This window comes from Ctenopharyngodon idella, chromosome 3 (genome assembly GCF_019924925.1).
Source record: "Ctenopharyngodon idella isolate HZGC_01 chromosome 3, HZGC01, whole genome shotgun sequence".
Taxonomy (NCBI): Eukaryota; Metazoa; Chordata; class Actinopteri; order Cypriniformes; family Xenocyprididae; genus Ctenopharyngodon; species Ctenopharyngodon idella.
The window spans coordinates 23,845,131-23,862,588 of NC_067222.1; the positions used below are offsets into that span (position 1 = coordinate 23,845,131).

General features: G+C 36.6%; 2 protein-coding genes and 1 long non-coding RNA gene across 4 annotated transcripts; 2 read left to right on the forward strand and 1 right to left on the reverse strand.

Moving 5' to 3' along the window:
• The first annotated feature begins 330 nt into the window (after positions 1 to 330).
• On the forward strand, positions 331 to 10,902 carry slc35b1 (solute carrier family 35 member B1). Its single transcript, XM_051886727.1, has 10 exons — positions 331 to 573; positions 704 to 993; positions 3,717 to 3,820; positions 3,985 to 4,115; positions 4,194 to 4,224; positions 5,904 to 6,064; positions 6,161 to 6,287; positions 8,116 to 8,222; positions 8,356 to 8,509; positions 10,014 to 10,902. Exons 2-10 carry the CDS (start codon positions 872 to 874, stop codon positions 10,064 to 10,066), a joined length of 990 nt encoding a protein of 329 aa, XP_051742687.1. The 5' UTR covers positions 331 to 573; positions 704 to 871; the 3' UTR covers positions 10,067 to 10,902.
• Positions 10,741 to 12,757, reverse strand: LOC127508622 (uncharacterized). Of its 2 annotated transcripts, XR_007928846.1 has the most exons (3): positions 12,573 to 12,757; positions 12,299 to 12,410; positions 10,741 to 11,608 (listed from the first exon to the last, which is right to left on the reverse strand). It is a non-coding gene; the product is annotated as an uncharacterized LOC127508622 (long non-coding RNA). The 2 variants fall into 2 exon arrangements; XR_007928847.1 differs by having other exon boundaries at positions 12,299 to 12,757.
• A 124-nt stretch (positions 12,758 to 12,881) lies between these two features.
• On the forward strand, positions 12,882 to 16,708 carry ndufa4a (NDUFA4 mitochondrial complex associated a). Its single transcript, XM_051886738.1, has 4 exons — positions 12,882 to 13,131; positions 14,686 to 14,774; positions 15,288 to 15,348; positions 16,392 to 16,708. Exons 1-4 carry the CDS (start codon positions 13,090 to 13,092, stop codon positions 16,446 to 16,448), a joined length of 249 nt encoding a protein of 82 aa, XP_051742698.1. The 5' UTR covers positions 12,882 to 13,089; the 3' UTR covers positions 16,449 to 16,708.
• The last annotated feature ends 750 nt before the right edge of the window (positions 16,709 to 17,458 follow it).

The following is a 17,458-nucleotide window of genomic DNA, read 5'->3' on the forward strand; positions in this document are numbered from 1 at the left end:
CCAGCCCTGTGATTCGCTGCATGTCGTCAGCTTTTGCTTATTTGGACCAATTGAAGTAATACACATACCACTACGTAAAATCCTAACTGCTTATTTTCAAGAAAGGCCCCGCAGATTTATTTATAGGGAGTTGTATATAATGCCCAAATTAAAGTAGCAGGCAGATTTTTGTACAATCATATACAAAAATAGAGATTGAGCGAAAAGCCCCATGATGGGAGGGAAGTCACCGCGGTTTAGCAAATAACGACATGCTCTTAGCTTAATTGTGTATTTTAAATCTGTTTAAATTACAGGCATATCAGCAGAGTCCACAGATTTCCTCGGGTCCTTCTCCTCTAGTGTCATTTGACGCGTCAAATGAAAACATTTATTAGAGACTGCCCCAACAGTAATTATTCTCTATAATCCCTATATGTCAAAAACAGACCGAAAACTCAGCATTTCGAGTACAGCATTATTTAGGCTTTTGGGGCTTCTTCGCAATATCAGGAAACAAAAGCCGCATTTTTAAACCGCACTCACTCACTCATCATTTTCAGGATGCGGCTATTTGAACACAGCTAGCGCGCGGTACATTTACACTACTAATCTGTAAATAAATAAAATAAAACATAATAAATAAACTAAGTAATACGACTGGACGTGTAATATCGTTGTTACTGTAAGTCGCTTTGAGACTAACTTATAGATGTAATTTCAGAGGAAGGAGAGCCTCATCATCAGTACAGAGAAGAGGGGGATCTAGAGTCGCGTCATCATTTCCGGGCTACCGATCGCCGGTAGAGTGGATCGGGACGCAGGAGCGCGGGGTACGGGGAGCGGAGCGGTGTCCGTGTCCGTGTCCATACCGAGACTGCTGGACGATAGCATGGCTGCCGGGAAGGCAACGAGCAAACCGTCTTTCTGGCAGAACGAACGGCTCCGGTTCATCGTCTGTTTCTGCGGGGTGTTCGTGTGCTACTTTTATTATGGAATACTGCAGGAGACAATGTGAGTATTAAACAGCATTGCATTTGAAGATCCTACATGGCTTTTAATTACATAGGAAATAAAAATCTTTAAATCATCAGTTGCTATCGTTGCACTGAATTAGTCTCTGTCCATGTGGTTGCAATAGTAAGTAGAGAGTGGAAACGACCCTTTAGCTATTTCACCTTGCTGGTTGACACTCTCTGCATTCTTACAGTATATGACAGTATATAGTATACTATGGTAAAGCCTGATGACAGCTCGCTTGTCAGCGAGAAAAGGCTCTGATTTATCGCACACAATTGTTTTATTGTTCTCTGTGTGTGGCAAGCTGTTTTAACATGTATTCCTTTAAACCAGTGGCTCTCAACCTTTTTGACTCCAAGGTTCACCTTTGTCCAAGACAATATTTGAAGGCTCTTCTAAGCTGATATGTACTTCTGGTGCATCTGTTGTAATTAAAAGCATATAACTCAAAAATGTCAGTTTAATGTTGTACATCTTTTTTAGCATTTTCATTTATATTTTGTTAATGTAACTCATTTTAAATAATTTCAGATCTTATTTCGTCCCACCTGGAAGTTTGCCGAGGCCCCAGAGTTGGCCCCTGCTTAAGAACCACTGCTTTAAAATTGTAGTATTAGTGTAATTACTAGTAGGTAATCTAAGAGTCACTTTTGCAATTTCACTAGTAACTATTCATTAGATAATGGTTGACTTCTATGGGGAACTTCTGACTAGTGTGTTAGTAATTATTCATTAGCTACTAGTGCTTATATGTACTAGTATTTATTCCAGTTTTAGGTACTAGTATCCATCCCCATTGTTATAGCTACTATTAAAAGTTATCTCACTAGTTACAGTTCAGTGGTGCGGGAAGACGTTTTAGGTTGGGGGTTCATTTGAATAAGAAACAATATTGAGTCTATAAAACGCATCAAAACAAAAGCTGCCTACCTTACACAACACCGAAAGTGGACTTGCGCTGTAGAGAAGAGCAGACAGATTCTTTCTATGCACACTGCAACGGTCACAAAATGACGTCACACTCTGTGCGTATGTTTTAAAAAACATAATTTAACAAATAAATAAGACATTTTAATAGCCCACTTAAAGTGTTTATTACAAATAAATTACTACAAGCTGAAAATGAATAAATGTAAATGAACAAAAATTTGCATTGCATTTACAATCCTGTGAAAACAGCCACTTCCCGCGCCCGTTACAGTTGCTGTTTTATTTGTTATATGTAAGGACTAGTCAGAATTGCTACGTTACAATGCAATTAAAAGTCTTACTAGTAAGATTAAAGTTGTTACTACAAAGATCTAGAATCGCACACTAGTGTGTAATACAACTTGCGTTGGTGTCTATTAAGTTAGTACTAGAAAAACTAGACTAGAGGCTAATAACTATTTGAAAAGTTGCCAGTAACTAAGAATAAGTACTAGTACGTAATGGTTAGCAAGCCTGAAATGCGTACCAGTGACAGTTGGAATATATTCTAGCCTGAAACACCGATATCACAGCCAAAACAATGTCAGAAAACTCAAATGTTCAAATTGATTGACAGATCGATAGTTTCTGATTGGCTAAAAAAATTGCAGGCCGTCCCCCTTCTCTAAACTGACCATCCCAAACTGTGAGAGATAGATCATTAATCAATAATTAAGATCTAATATATAACACAACTAAATTCTAAAAACTTCTTTCATTAAAAGGCAGGAACACAGCAAGCTGACGGTCGGCCGTCGGGCAGTTTTTGTTCGTCGGCCGACTAAGTTTTCTCAGTGTGTTCCGCATCGTCGGCTGAAGTTGGTCCTCGTCGACTTTTTTCGGCCGATTCAACATGTTGAATCGGCGTCGGTCAGTCAGGCCATCTGATCATTCTGATTGGCTGTTCAGCTACTGCCACCTGCTGGTACGGAAAGGCATTTTTTCTTACGCAGGTGCAGAACGGTCGTGCTACTTGCGTCGGTTTGGTGTGTCAGGGCAACTTTGGACCCAGACGCTGCCGACGTGAGCCGACCCCGTAGTCTTCTTTTGTCGCCACTAGTTCGTCGGCGTCAGCTTGGTGTGTTCCTGCCTTAAGAGACTAAATGTTATGTTATATGAGATATTAGATCTTAATTTAGTTAATTGTATATTTTAAATAGTGTTTTTTTTTTTTTTAATTCTTGGTCTATTTAGTATTGATGTTCCATTACTAGCAAAATAATTGAGTGTTTCTAATGACAACTGTCCTTATGAATCTGTAACAACAGTTGTGATTTCTCAGGGCATCCAAATTCTTACTGGTGTACATCTTGATACAAAAACAATGACACTGACATATTTTAAGATATCTCAGTGCAAGTTGCTTTCAGTTAAAATAAACTCAAACATGAATTTTAGTCTGGGACTAGGCTTAAGCCTTGTCAGTGAAATGACAGTGACATACCAGGGGTATGTCTTTTTCCTTTTGATTCCTGGGGTGATTTTTTTTTTTTTTTTAATTATTTTGCCATGTTTTTAACCATTTTACATCTACACAGTACATTTCAAAACCTCTCAGATGATTTGACCTCTCAATGTCATGAAGACTATTTCTTTTTATCAAGCGCTAAAATTAGTCACTGCAGTAAACAACAGTTTCTTCCCCAGCCACTGATGGTTATTTTTACCGCCAGTGATCATTAAGTATCCTTGTTCCAAACAGTTGTTCCCTTCAATCCCACAATACCCCTGTCTTCTTTTTCGTCCAGCACGCGAGGGGACTACAGTCACGCGGGGAAGAAGGAGAAGTTTCGTTACGCCACCACCCTAGTCTTCATCCAATGCATCATCAATGCTGCTTTCGCCAGGCTCTGTGAGTCAAACCTTCAGATGTTCTGATTGCATGTGTGGCGATCATGTGTGACATAATAAATGGGTGGTATCGCATTATGGCACCACTTTTTTATGTGCTATATGTGTTGCTGCACGTGTTTGAATCCGAAGTAATTCTGCATTCTCTCTATTTTATGTTTGTAGTAATTCAGTTTTTTGAGAGCTCAAAGCAGGACCACACAAGAAGCTGGCTCTACGGTGTGTGTTCTCTGTCTTACCTGGGCGCCATGGTGTCCAGTAACTCCGCCCTGCAGTATGTCAACTACCCCACACAGGTCAGCACAGCTCTTTACTCTCATATCTCTATATCTCTCCCTCACAACATCATGCTCATGAGTCTTTGTTCTTTCTAGGTGTTGGGAAAATCCTGTAAACCAATTCCAGGTAAGAGAACATTGTAAACATTGTTATCTTTAACAAACAAAGCTCTCATGTTTCAGTCAAGAATGTAGAACATTCTGGTCTTGTTTTACTGTAGTTCATGTTCATGTTCAAAACACACGACTTCAGGGGTATGCCGTTTCATTCGGGGTCAGTAAGAAGTGTGGGGTTAAAAAAAAATCTTACCAGCCCCAAACGTTTGAACGATAGTGTATAGAGACTAAACAGTGGGCCCAAAATGTATTTGGACACTTAAATAATAAACAAGAGTCATTGCAATAGATAAAAGAAATTTCTAAATTAGAATTTAGACTTATTTAGAAATGATAGCACAAGCATACTTTTAAAGTCCCCCTGTAGTCAATAATTTTATCCCTTAAAACTCATCTTTGATCATCAAAAGGACACATTTAAACATTTCTTCCTGTGAAAAAATTTCTTCATGCCTTAAAATAGCTTGAATGTAACTACACCCTTGCTTCATTTATTATACGCGGATCTATGAATATGCTAATTAGCCCCACCTCCACTCACTCGCACAAGTTCAGAGATCCACTCGGTCAACTTGCTGAAGTAAACTCAGCACAATGGTATTGGTATCAGTTTTTACAACGTCAGACACATGACGGTAATTAATATGATTAGCCTTTTGCTTGACAACATTATCAAACAGCTGCTAATAATGTGTTGCTAATATTACATAAACAAACCATGTTCCCGTTCGTGAGTCAGACAGCTGCCTTATAAAAATCTGTATCCTTAGAAATGCTTTGAACACCTTAGAACGTCAGTGGAGAAAGACATAGTTTATCATAATATCGTAATATACATCATACACGCACTATATTGCTAAATCTACCCGATTTTTCATATCAACAGAAAAATATACTGGGATAACCTGGCTTCTTGAGACTCTCCTGCTTCAGAGAGCTCATGGTTAATGATATGCTAAATCCCGCCGGCACGTTGATGTGATTGTTTACAAGGTAGTTTGTGACGTCACAAACAACAGCGACTTCAAACCGCATTTTTGAAACTGTCTTTAAATTACTGCAGTTTTAAAGAGAAAATACTCAGTAATGGTGTTGACTTTTGAATTTGCACACGGTTTGTCTAAAAGCATATTAAAAACACCACATAGACATATAAACAACATTAAAAACTTAATTTTCACCACAGGGGGACTTTAAGCAAAACAAATAATAAAAATGAATAAAAAAAAAAAATAAAAATGTGGACATTTACTGGTTGTCAAACATAATAGAAAGTCCAGAGTTAATGGGGGAGAAACCCTTGAAGTTGTTTAAAAGTAATTTACAAAACAGCTAAAAAAGAAATAGTTTCACATCATTTGTTTGCAGATGCCACTTGGTTTGATATTTTGTCCAATTAAATGACATTCAGACATTAAGTAAGGCTTCAGTGTCCTAATTCTTTTTGGCCCAATGTAGCTGTCATTTTCTTGTCATCTAGATGTATTTTTGTTTGGAGGACAAAATTTATGCTCGCCTCACATGTTCAGAGATATTCCCATGTGGCTTTTTTTTTTTTTGGCTTATGTTTGTTGGCCATATGGCAAACTATTCTCTTTGTTTCATGCACATCCACACAACAGAAACCTCTTCAGATTGATGGTATTGGTCACGTCTTCCCATTGTGCTTGTGTCCCTTTTTCTTCACAGTGATGATTCTGGGTGTCACGATCCTGAGGAAGAAATATCCCATGGCAAAGTATCTGTGTGTGTTTCTAATCGTCACTGGGGTCGCCCTCTTCCTCTACAAACCCAACAAAGGCTCCAGCGCATCAGATGAACACACGTTTGGCTTTGGAGAGATGCTGCTGGTTGGTCTCTGTTTGAATCTGTTCCGTTCTCTGCCTTGTATAGCATTTCTAGTCCTCTGTGTGAAGATGATCTGATGTGTGTTTCTTTGATCGTAGCTGCTCTCTTTGACTCTGGATGGGATGACAGGTGTAGCTCAGGACCACATGAGGGCGCGGCACCAGACAGGAGCCAATCACATGATGCTGAACGTCAACCTGTGGTCCACACTGATCCTTGGAGTAGGTGAGTTGTTAAAAATAGGGTCCTGTTAAAATATAGGAACATAGGTACTTTGTTAGTGAAGGTTCTGGTTATTAAAGGTTAAAGACAATGGAACAAATGATTGTCACTAGGATTGGAGGAACATGTTAATAATATTGTCCCCTTAGTCTGGGCGATATATTTGAATGTTCACAATATATTGTGATTTGTTTTGCTGGAAATAAATGATTAAACTACATCATGAATAATATTACTCTGATTTTAATGCACATCATTTTTGGCCATTAAGTTACTGTGTCATTAGATGAATTTATTCTCGTCTCATGACTTGTTTGTATCAGACTAAGGTGTTAGTTCACCCAAAAATGAAAATTATGTCATTAATTACTCACCCTCATGTCGTTCCACACCCTTAAGACCTTCGTTCATCTTCAGAACACAAATTAAGATATTTTTGATGAAATCTGAGAGATTTTTTTTAATACCCCATAGAAAACAACATAATTACCACATTCAAAGTCCAGAAAAGTAGTAAAGACATCGTTAAAATAGTCAACGTGACTACAGTGGTTCAACCGTAAATTTATTAAGCGACGAGAATAAATTTTGTACGCAAAAACTGATTAAAAGAACTTTCAGATTTCATCAAAAATATCTTAATTTGTGTTCCGAAGAATAAAGGTCTTAATGGTGTGGAAGGACATGAGGGTGAGTAATTAATGACAGAAATTTCATTTTTGGGCGAACTAACCCTTTAAAGGTGCAATGTGTAAATTTTGGCGGCATCTAGTGGTGAGGTTGCGGACTGCAACTAATGGCACACACCCTTTGCACCCCTTCCTTATGGAGAAGCTACGGTGGCCGTCTGGCCGACACAACACAAAGATGTCGTCGTCTGAGACCGCAGATAGCCTGAGTGAAGCAATGAAGTTTCTTCTTACTTCTGACAAACCAGATGACTACTACTACTACTACTACTACTACTACTTCGTGCGTATTCAACGTAGTGACGACGCAAGCTGCCTCTAAAAAATGAGGAAGATTAAATATCGTAATGGTGTCCGAAAGCCTGCCATAATTATTTTTAACTAGATTTTTACTACATTTTGCCTTAAACATTTAGAGTCTACAATGAACAATCATTGTTTGGTTGAAATTATGTTGCCTCATCACCTTTTTCAGAGCAAATGATTTTAGTACACTGTCTTCTTATTTCCTCCTAGTTTTTGTACTAAGTGAATGTCTTCATGGTTTCTAAATAGTATACTAGTATTTCCATCAGACCAGAGCTCGTTGTCAGTATATCTTCCTCCAGCAGGGGGAGCTCTGGCTCTATGCTTAGTCTTGGTGTTGTTATTATTTCAGGGTTGACTGAAGCAACCCTGCTGATCTCCAGCAGCTGTTCAGTCTGTCTGCCTCAGCTCTGAAAGGCATCTGTTCCTCACTTTTAATCTTTAATCTCATCACACATGCAGCAAACTTCCTTCCTTCCAAACCTCTCATTATAAAACCAGAGCCGTCCTGTGGTGCTCTCTGAAGTTATCAGAAATAATGAATAGTTTTTGTCAAGTTTCTCTTTTAACTAGGCAAATGCAAAATGATACAGAGTCCAGAATTATACTCGGCAAGCCCAAATGCGAGTAAAAATTGGCTTTGGAGAGTAAAGTTACTTTCCAACCTCATGAAGGCGTAATAAACACTTTAAAAAAAATAATATATATGTATATATACCTGTTCTATATATATATATATATATATATATATATATTATACACACACACACACACACACACACCATCTACTAAAATAACATCTCTCGCTCATTCTCCTTTTTCTTTTTTCTGAATAGCTGTGCTGTGGTCAGGGGAGGTATGGGAGTTTTTGACATTTACTGACCGCTATCCTGGCATCATCTATAATATCCTCCTGTTTGGTATCACTAGCGCTCTTGGACAGGTGGGTTTGTTGTTTGCATACAACAGATCAGCACCATCATTCAGTCATTCATTCACTCACATAAAATAATAGTAAATGATAGTTAAAAAATCCAGGGTTAAAACATTTATTCTCCTCCTCTTTCTTCAACTAGACCTTCATCTTTATGACTGTGGTATATTTTGGACCGCTCACCTGTTCCATCATTACAACAACACGGAAGTTTTTCACCATCCTGGGATCCGTGCTGCTCTTTGGGAACGTCATCAGCACTATGCAGTGGTTTGGCACCATTCTCGTCTTCCTTGGTGAGTGAAACTATCTTATCTGTCTTGTATATATCTATAAATTTAAAAATAATACACTACCATTCAAAAGTTTGTTTTTTTAATTGAAGTATCTAATGCTCACAAAGGCTGCATTTTAGAGCTGCAAGGTTAGTTGATAAAAGATCGCAATCTCGATTCAAACACCCACGCGATCTTATTCCTAAATGACAATGATTTTCCTTTGTCTATTAAACCTTGACAATCACACCAGAACATTGAAATCTGCATTGACGCTGCTGCTGAGCCAGAGAAAGCAGTTGTCATGTATAGGTATAGATGTGGTCTTTTCAACCACATAGTATCATTATTTTTGTCTTACAATAATTCAAATTATCACAGAAGTACTGGGACAAAAGTTTATAGTTCGGATATAAACACTCGTGTCTACAGAAATAATCAAAATAGAGCAAATCACCTTTTGAAAGTAACTTGGCTCTCAAAAATAACGTTTGTATCGATTACATCATTATGCCACCAGGTGGCGTTAAGTGACTGTTAAAAATGTATTTGTCATTGAATCATTCGTTTAACAGATTCGTTCAAAAACGCTGATTCATCCAGTAATGAAAAAAGTGATTCAATGACTTATAAGCAAGTAATTGAATCATTCATTCAAACTGTTTTTTTTTTAAATAATTAATTCAGATTAATTAAACATTTTTAAATAAACTGCAGCAATTTAACATTTAGTCAGAACCTAGTAAATTACATATTTTTAGTTGTCTATTCAGAATCGCGATCTCTATTTGAAAAAACAAATTGAAAAAACATTTATTTGAACAAAAATAGAGTAAAAACAGTATTATTGTGAAAAATGTTCTATTTTAATATATTTTAAAATGCATTTATTCCTGTGATGTCAAAGCTGAATTTTCAGCATCATTACTCCAGTCTTCAGTGTCACATGATCCTTCAGAAATCATTCTGATATGATGATTTGCTATTTATTATCAATGATGAAAAGAGTTGTGCTGCTTAATATTTTTGTGGAAACCGTGATACATTTTTTTTTTTTGAGGATTTTTTTGAGGAATAGAGAGTTCAAAAGAACAGCGTTTACTTGAAAAAGAAATCTATTATAACAATGTAAAAGTCTTTGATCAAACGTCTGTCACTTTTGATCAATTTAATGCATCCTTGCTGAATCAAAGTATTAATTTATTTTTAATCCCAAACTTTTAAACAGTAGAGTATATACTTTAAAAATCTACATTTATATATTTTAGTTTATTTATTTATTTTAAATTATGAAGTAGTTCATACATAGGTACATTTCTATATTTGTTTACAAAATTAATTTGAAGAATTTAAGCATAACATTTTAGATCAAACAAAGTTGCCTAGACTTTTTACTGGTCGTGTACATCTGAGCTTGTTAAAGTTGAGTTTTGTGTTGAGCGGTACTAATAATCAGTCCAGAGCTGTGTGGCCATAATGAGCAGATGTATAATAAGCTCAACCATGACTCTGCTCTGTCTTTCAGGCCTTGGACTGGATGCCAAATTTGGAAAGTCTCCTAAAAAGACGACACACTAAAGACTGGAACCCTGTGTGTGTGTGTGTGTGTGTGTGTGTGTGTGTGTGTGTGCGCGCATGCGTACATGTATGCCTGCATTTGAACCCTTGAGACAAACATAGACATTTATTCTCTAAACACTTTACCACACTAATTCCATCACTGGTGTACTTCAGAGATGATGTTTTTATTACTCGAAATATTGTTATAATGCTGATGTTCTGAACATTTAATTATGGGATATATTTGCCCATCATCTCTCAAAATGGTATCCATGGTAACAGAAGGACAGTGCAAATGTGTGTCTGCGCCTAATCATAATCTGTCATGCTCATAAGGCGAAATCAAAAAGAGAATTGTTGGATAAAGGTAAAGATCCTATTTAAAACTGTAGTCTAAAAAAATGCACACGCTAATTGTACTTCCTGGAAGACTACCTCCAGCGAGGCAACCACCGATTTTTTTTTTTTTTTAGCTACCCCGAATTGTACTTTTGACATATTTATAGATACACGTCCAAGTCATTTGAGAAATGTGGATTCAGACAGGTGGATTTTGCCTTAATTTTAGTCTTAATTTAGGCAACGTCTGATTATTGTCATTGCATTCCCCAGGAAGTGTGTGTGTGTGTGTAGTGTTTACTTTGTGTATGTAATGCACAAACACCTGTATAGATGAATTATTTGTCAAAACATGGCGTTTTCATACCAGATGTCATATTTTTATTCATGTGTCTCATGTCTTGTTTGAAGTCAGCAAAGCAAATGTTTAGAAAGTTTTTTTTACAAAAAAAAAAAAATCATCTGCATTATACTGTGTCCATATTTTAGAATAAAAATGTAATTTTTTAGATTCATTCTACTCTGCATCTCTACGAATGGATCTGATTGGAATCATAACGGGTGTTTAAATAAAAGGGAAACTCAATCAGGTTTCAAGAAGATGCTGTTGACCAGCTGTCATCAGGGAACGTCTGCCAAAAACGCCGCTCGTGTCTGCCAGCATCATGTTCTCGCTCTGTTCGGGGAGACAAAAACAACCAAATGACATTAAACACACACCCTGGACATGAATGGATTTGTGGTTTGTGTTTTCAATCGCACCTCTTAAAGTGCACGTCTTGTTGCAGTAGATATAGTTGGTACAAAACACATCAGTGGCGCAGAGAACACATTGACTTGAATGGACTGGAGCTGAAGATGCAGTTAAACTGGATGAAATGTACCTGACGAGAGTGTCATCCACCTCTCATAATCGTGATTGCAATAGAGAACAGTCACCGTTTGCTTAACAGGAACTCTGAGGAAAGGTTAATGTGCAATTCAAAGCAGAAAATGAAATTGGAGGGAAACAAACACGGCCGGATGTCAGGAAGGCAATCTGATTAAAAGAGCCAGCAGAGGAGAACTGGCAGTGCAGCAAAACTACATTTCCACACTCACCGTTTGAACAAGCTGCCCTGAGGGTGTCCTGGCTAAAACGATGATGAAGTGCTTTTCTCCTTTTTCTCTTTCTCTCTGTTATTTTAATCTCATGCTCATTTTAAGCTGAGCACTTTTAGGCTATGTAAATGGAATTTTAAAGGTGGTTTTATTAACGCATGTCATGAATATAAAGAAGCAAAAGCAATAGTGATACATAGTAATGATAGTAGTTCTGAAAGTTGTGGTAGTTCAAAGTAAGGTACGGAAATCTGTGACAATGCTGCCTTTTTCAGGAAAAAGTGTATATTGCCAGTCCATGGATGTGTGCTTTCATAAACACATATCCATGTAAACTAACATTTGTATTTTGGAAGGTCAGCATCTATTGTTGACTTGCTCATAACTGCAATTAAAATAGCTTTGTGTAATCTTATTATATTGTGTTACTGCAATATATAAACCAATTCCTATTTTGGTCTTTTTAATTTAAAGGAGCTTCTTATTCACAATTTCATGATGCAATAAATAAACTTGAAATTAATTCGTATAAAAAATGTAAAACTTTTTAAAAACGCATAACCTTTTTTTAAACCTTTTTTTTTCTTCTATTGATAGCGGGTTTATGTTTACAAATCTGTTAAAAATCAATATTTTTAATTTAGTTGGTGCCTATAATTTGCTGTCAGTATTGTCTAGTGTATTTACAGGCAAAATAGTAGTATTAATAAGCAAAATATGGACCAATGTGCTTAATTGTCATGCAAATAATAATACCACAACGCAAAATAGGCTATAAAATTTTAATTTAAACATAGTTTTATCACTGACCTTCTTTTATCTTTAATCTTTAAGATGAAATATGACCTAGACATGTTCTTGACAGGTTTTGTGAGAGTGATATTTACAACAACACATCTCGTTTTTTTTCCACTCCAGACATCTGAAATGAGCAGGTGAAATATGTTATTTAAAAAGTTATCAGAGAACGAATGAAAACTATTTACAGATAAGATATATCACACGACAAAGAAAAAAATGTATGCGTGAGTTAAATTTGTCCATTTAAAATGATATTTCTCATTAGTAATAAAAATACTACGACCTAGAACGACCTTCTCTTTCTCCTTTACTACTGTCACTTTACTGCGTACAAGTACACTATCCTCTGAAGTCCTTAAATTTTCTTTCTTATCTGGGATCAGATACCTAAAATCGCTGCAGATAACACTAAAGTGTGCGTGCAAACTCGCAAACTGACCCTAGATCAGACTCAGCGACCAGTGGTAAGAACACGTACCGCGCCTTCGAATGGGTAGCCACAGCACCGCCTTTACAAAATACCTCTGCGTATAATCATATAATCGTTCATTTGTCATTTTTATTATTATTAATTGATTAACATTTCAATTATTGCACTGTAATATGTATTTATTAACTGAAATGATGACAAAGTTCGTCTAACTATAAAATAACAGATCAGGCAAACTCAATAAGATCCCCGCGGACGGTGTCCTATTCTCTCAGTGGAAGAGATACTGCTGGAGTTCTCGAACGGCCCTCGCTTGATTCCTTCATTTCTGTACTTTTTTGGGAGATTTTAAATCATCTCATCAATCACAATGCTGAGCACGGTCAGCCGGCAACTCAGAAGCCATCCTGCCGTAAGTGATTGATGATTTCTGGACGATTTATTCCGTAAAAGACGATGGCAAGCACGAGTTGCGCAAACGTTTTCGTTAGCCTGTTAGCGTCCCTGCTGCGGAATTGCTGGACATGCCACCAGTCTGGATATTTATACAGCTGAATAAACACAAATGAATCCAAAATATGTATTTAAATTAGACGAAAAATCCTAGAAATATCAGGAATTTTAAAATTGTGGTTCCCAGGCCTGCAAAAGTAATGGAAACGAATAAAAGTTGGAAATACTGGAAATATTTGTTTTAAAATATTTAATATGATATCTCTTTTTTGGTGCAGTCTCAATAAAATTGTCTTTATAAACGCTTATCAAATAATAATCACAAACGACTTGAGAGTAAAAGTTAATCTCTGTCAGAAAGTATGGAAATCCAAAAGGAAATGTTTAATTACGTTTTAATAATTAGTATTTTTTTTTTTATTAAATAAATATTAATGTCATACATGTACTTTTGTTGAGTTGCAGATATTGAACACTTTACAATTAATAAACATTAAAATCAGAATACGTTTTCAATCGGGTATAAAATATCAAATTAATATATTGTAAAGCTCACTAAATGTTAATGTTGCGTTGCCACAACTAGACAAACGTATCAAAGTGTCAAACCAGTCACGACCGTGTCCGTGACCGTCACAAGTAAACAACACCATTTCCCATTGTAATGGACCAGCCGCATATGTTCATTCCGAGTATTTATGTGAATAATTAGATGAACTTTAAGTTTTCTTTAAATGAAATGCCATTAAAACGTGTTTTATTTGTATGTGCGCACTTAAACTCAAAGAGAACTGTCGCAGGAGGCCTGCGTGCTACGTGACACCATTGGCTATCTGGACTAAAACTCAAGGACAAGCGTGTTAAACTGAGGACAGACTGAGAAGTGTGGCCTAATACACTTTCACTTTTAAACTATCAGAGCTATTTATTTAGTATTCTCAGTATTTTTGTTAGTCGACCCCATATTTTAACTTCAGGACTGTTTTTATATCTTGGCTCGGAATGATCTCCTAACCATTTACAGCTTCTGAAGGCTGTTAGAAGACATTTGCATGTAAAGTTTGGAAGCTCAGGGATTTTAAGAGAAACTCTGATCTATTATTTGCTTTATTTAAGGCTTTTGTGTTGTAATGGAGCAACGTTTGTGGACAGTTTTATTTAACAGTAATGTCAGTCATTACTGTTTAATCTAGATCTGTGGTTCTTTCCTGGAGGTCGATAATATGGTTTTGGACATTTTACATTATCAGTATCATAAAAACAATTGCATCAGTATCATAAAATATCATTATATCAGTATCATAAAAACAATTTTATTGTTTTTATGATACTGATATAAGTGATATACAATGTAAAATTTGCATCCTAATGCAAAACCAGTTGTGAACCGCCAGACTAGATGGTCATGATTTCCATGATTTCAAAGTTTAATACATCACCTTCAAGTCATTCGACTTGAAGTTACAGTTATTTTATATATTTTGTTTTGTTTTTTGTTCACCTTTCACCATAGTTGATCCCACTATTTATTTTCATTGGCGGTGGATGTACCATGTCTCTTTCATATCTGGCTCGCCTGGCAATGCGCAACCCTGATGTCTGGTAAGTATCTGTTCTACAGAAGATACAAGTCCATTAATCATCTGTCTCTCACAATGGATACAAAAACGTAACTGAAAGGCCTTATTCTTTTATTAATTGAGGAGCGATTGCTATTAAGATCAAACACCGTGTCTACACCAGACATGAGCGGCGCAATGCGACAAAAGCAGAATCCATTATAATCAGTGATGCTGTCTACACTGGATGCGACGTGACACAACAAATTCCTGACAATAAACTGATGCCCGGTTCTATTTCTGACATACTTAAAGCATTTGCACTACTACTGACACGAAGAACAAATAGATTTGAGCGGTCACTTTGTAACATCCAGTCTGACAGCTTCAAGCTTTTATGGTGCAGTGTGACATACATTTGTGATTCTTAATACCTTGACTCAATCAATTGTGAGAAAACAACAGTGCTGCTCAGATGTTCATGTCAACTCTTTTATTTAGTTTTTATCATGCATGCCTTTTTTTATTTGTGCACTCATTTGCTTCATATCTACAGCTGGGACAAAAAGAACAACCCAGAGCCTTGGAATAAACTGGGTCCCAATGATCAGTACAAGGTATGATACATGTGCCAGGATGCATTTTGCTTCTTTTTTTCTTCTTTTTTCTCCTTGTGTTTGAAGGAATGTTCTGGGATCATTTGTCCTTTTAGTTTGGAAAAAAAATGCATTCACAGTAAAGCACTTTGAATGGAAGCCTATGGAACAAGCCAATTCAGGCCCGGTTTCACAGACAAGGCTTAGATTAAGCCAAGATTAGGCCTTACAAGAACACATTACTGGTGTGCATCTTGAGACAAAACAATGGCACTGACATATTAAGATATTTCATTCAAAACAGCACAAACATGCATTTTAGTCTGTGACTAGGCTTAAGCTTTGTCTGTGGGGAAAAAAAAAAAAAAAAAAATGTTAACATGACACTAGCATGATAAATCTTTTTACAAGGGTGAACCTGCTATATATGTTTTAGAGCTTTGCAGCTCAAACAGCACATTTTTGTACTGAAGAATTATTATAATTGCTTTAACAACTGCATTTCTGCATTTAGACCCTCTGGAATACCTTGTCCCATAGATTTGCATTGTAATGGCATTACCGTGACACAATTTTGGCTTGGTTTTAATTAACCGAGGGGGACAAGTCAGTTACAATCTGTAGTAATCTATAAGACTTTTTGCTTTGATTCAGAACATTCTATTTAATGTGATAAAGCACTTTTCGAGATGTTTAGCATCCAGTAATTGACAAATGTTGAGTTTGAAATCTAACTGACCAGTGTATGTGGTGTTAGTGAAGTGCTTAAACGCGCCGTTGTTGATTGAGCGCCTAAGGGGATCCTATTAAAAGATGTGACTGAAGGACCGTATCAGGACCTAATCTCAGATCTTAATGAGTTTAATTCATTAAGCGCTTCATAAGCTCATTTTATGTGTGCTGATAGTTGGTACAAATCTAATCAAGCTTGTGTTTTAATGTGTATTTGATGTGGAGTAGAGTTCAAGTTCAATACTTAAACAGGCAGCTGACTTAATGGATTTTGCAGAGTGCATATTGTTAAACTATTTTGTATTCTCACTTTTCTGTTTTTCCATTTCAAGTTCTTCTCAGTGAACATGGACTACAGCAAGCTGAAGAAGGACCGTCCTGACTACTAAACGCATCCAGAGAATCCAGATGCCCAGTGCCTGACCAAAGGCTTAAAAATCAAACTAAAGAACAACAAGATGTCCACACACTTTTCCTCAATGGCCCTTGTTCCTATATTAATTTATGCAAAGAGACTAAATTACACAGATGTTGTCTTTGCTTATCTGGATCCTTTTTAACATCTATGATGTCTTGTGTATTTTCTTCCCATACTTTTTAGTCAGAGACGATTAATAAAGGGTTTTCTCCCATATACATTGAAAAACCAGTTGATGAGTCGTGATTATGTTGGTGTTTGTATGAATTTCAGAACAAGCTTCTCCGTGCTGACCAACAGAAAGCTGCTTGGTTAGAAACTGACTTCTGACTGAGCTGTGCTCTGTACTGTTCTATGCTTTTAACAGTGGGTAATTGTCAATTTTACTTAAGTTGGATTATTTTAATATATTAACAATAATTGTATAAATGTCAGTTTAATAATTTAAGTCAACATCACTACTTCGAGCAACCGTGTAGCACAGTGGTTCTCATCTAGGGCTCCGGGGGCCTACTAAGGCACCTCGGCAACCTTCCAAGGGAGCAGCTGCTGTATGGTTGCTCTAGTATGTTGGCATCAAGATGTTTTCTTCTATAGCTGAGAGTAGTGAGGTGTTAAAATGGAGAAATGTTGCCTTTGCCCACGTCCATCATGTTATCTAGCCATGTTACTTAACTCATGAGGCGCATACATCAGTGCTAATAGGATGAAACTGATTCTGATTTTTGCTGCCTATTTGAGCAAAGTCATTACATTTTACTTCACCTAATAATATCAGTTATATGCTAGATGGTGAATATTGGTGACAGTTGTTTAAAGGGTTAGTTCACCCAAAAATGAAATTTATGTCATTAAGTACTCACCCTCATGTCGTCCCAAACCTGTAAGACCTGTACGGTTTTGGGATGAGACTAGCCTACTTAATGACAGAAATTTCATTTTTGGGTGAACTAACCCTTTAAGCCCCCTGAAAGTATAATT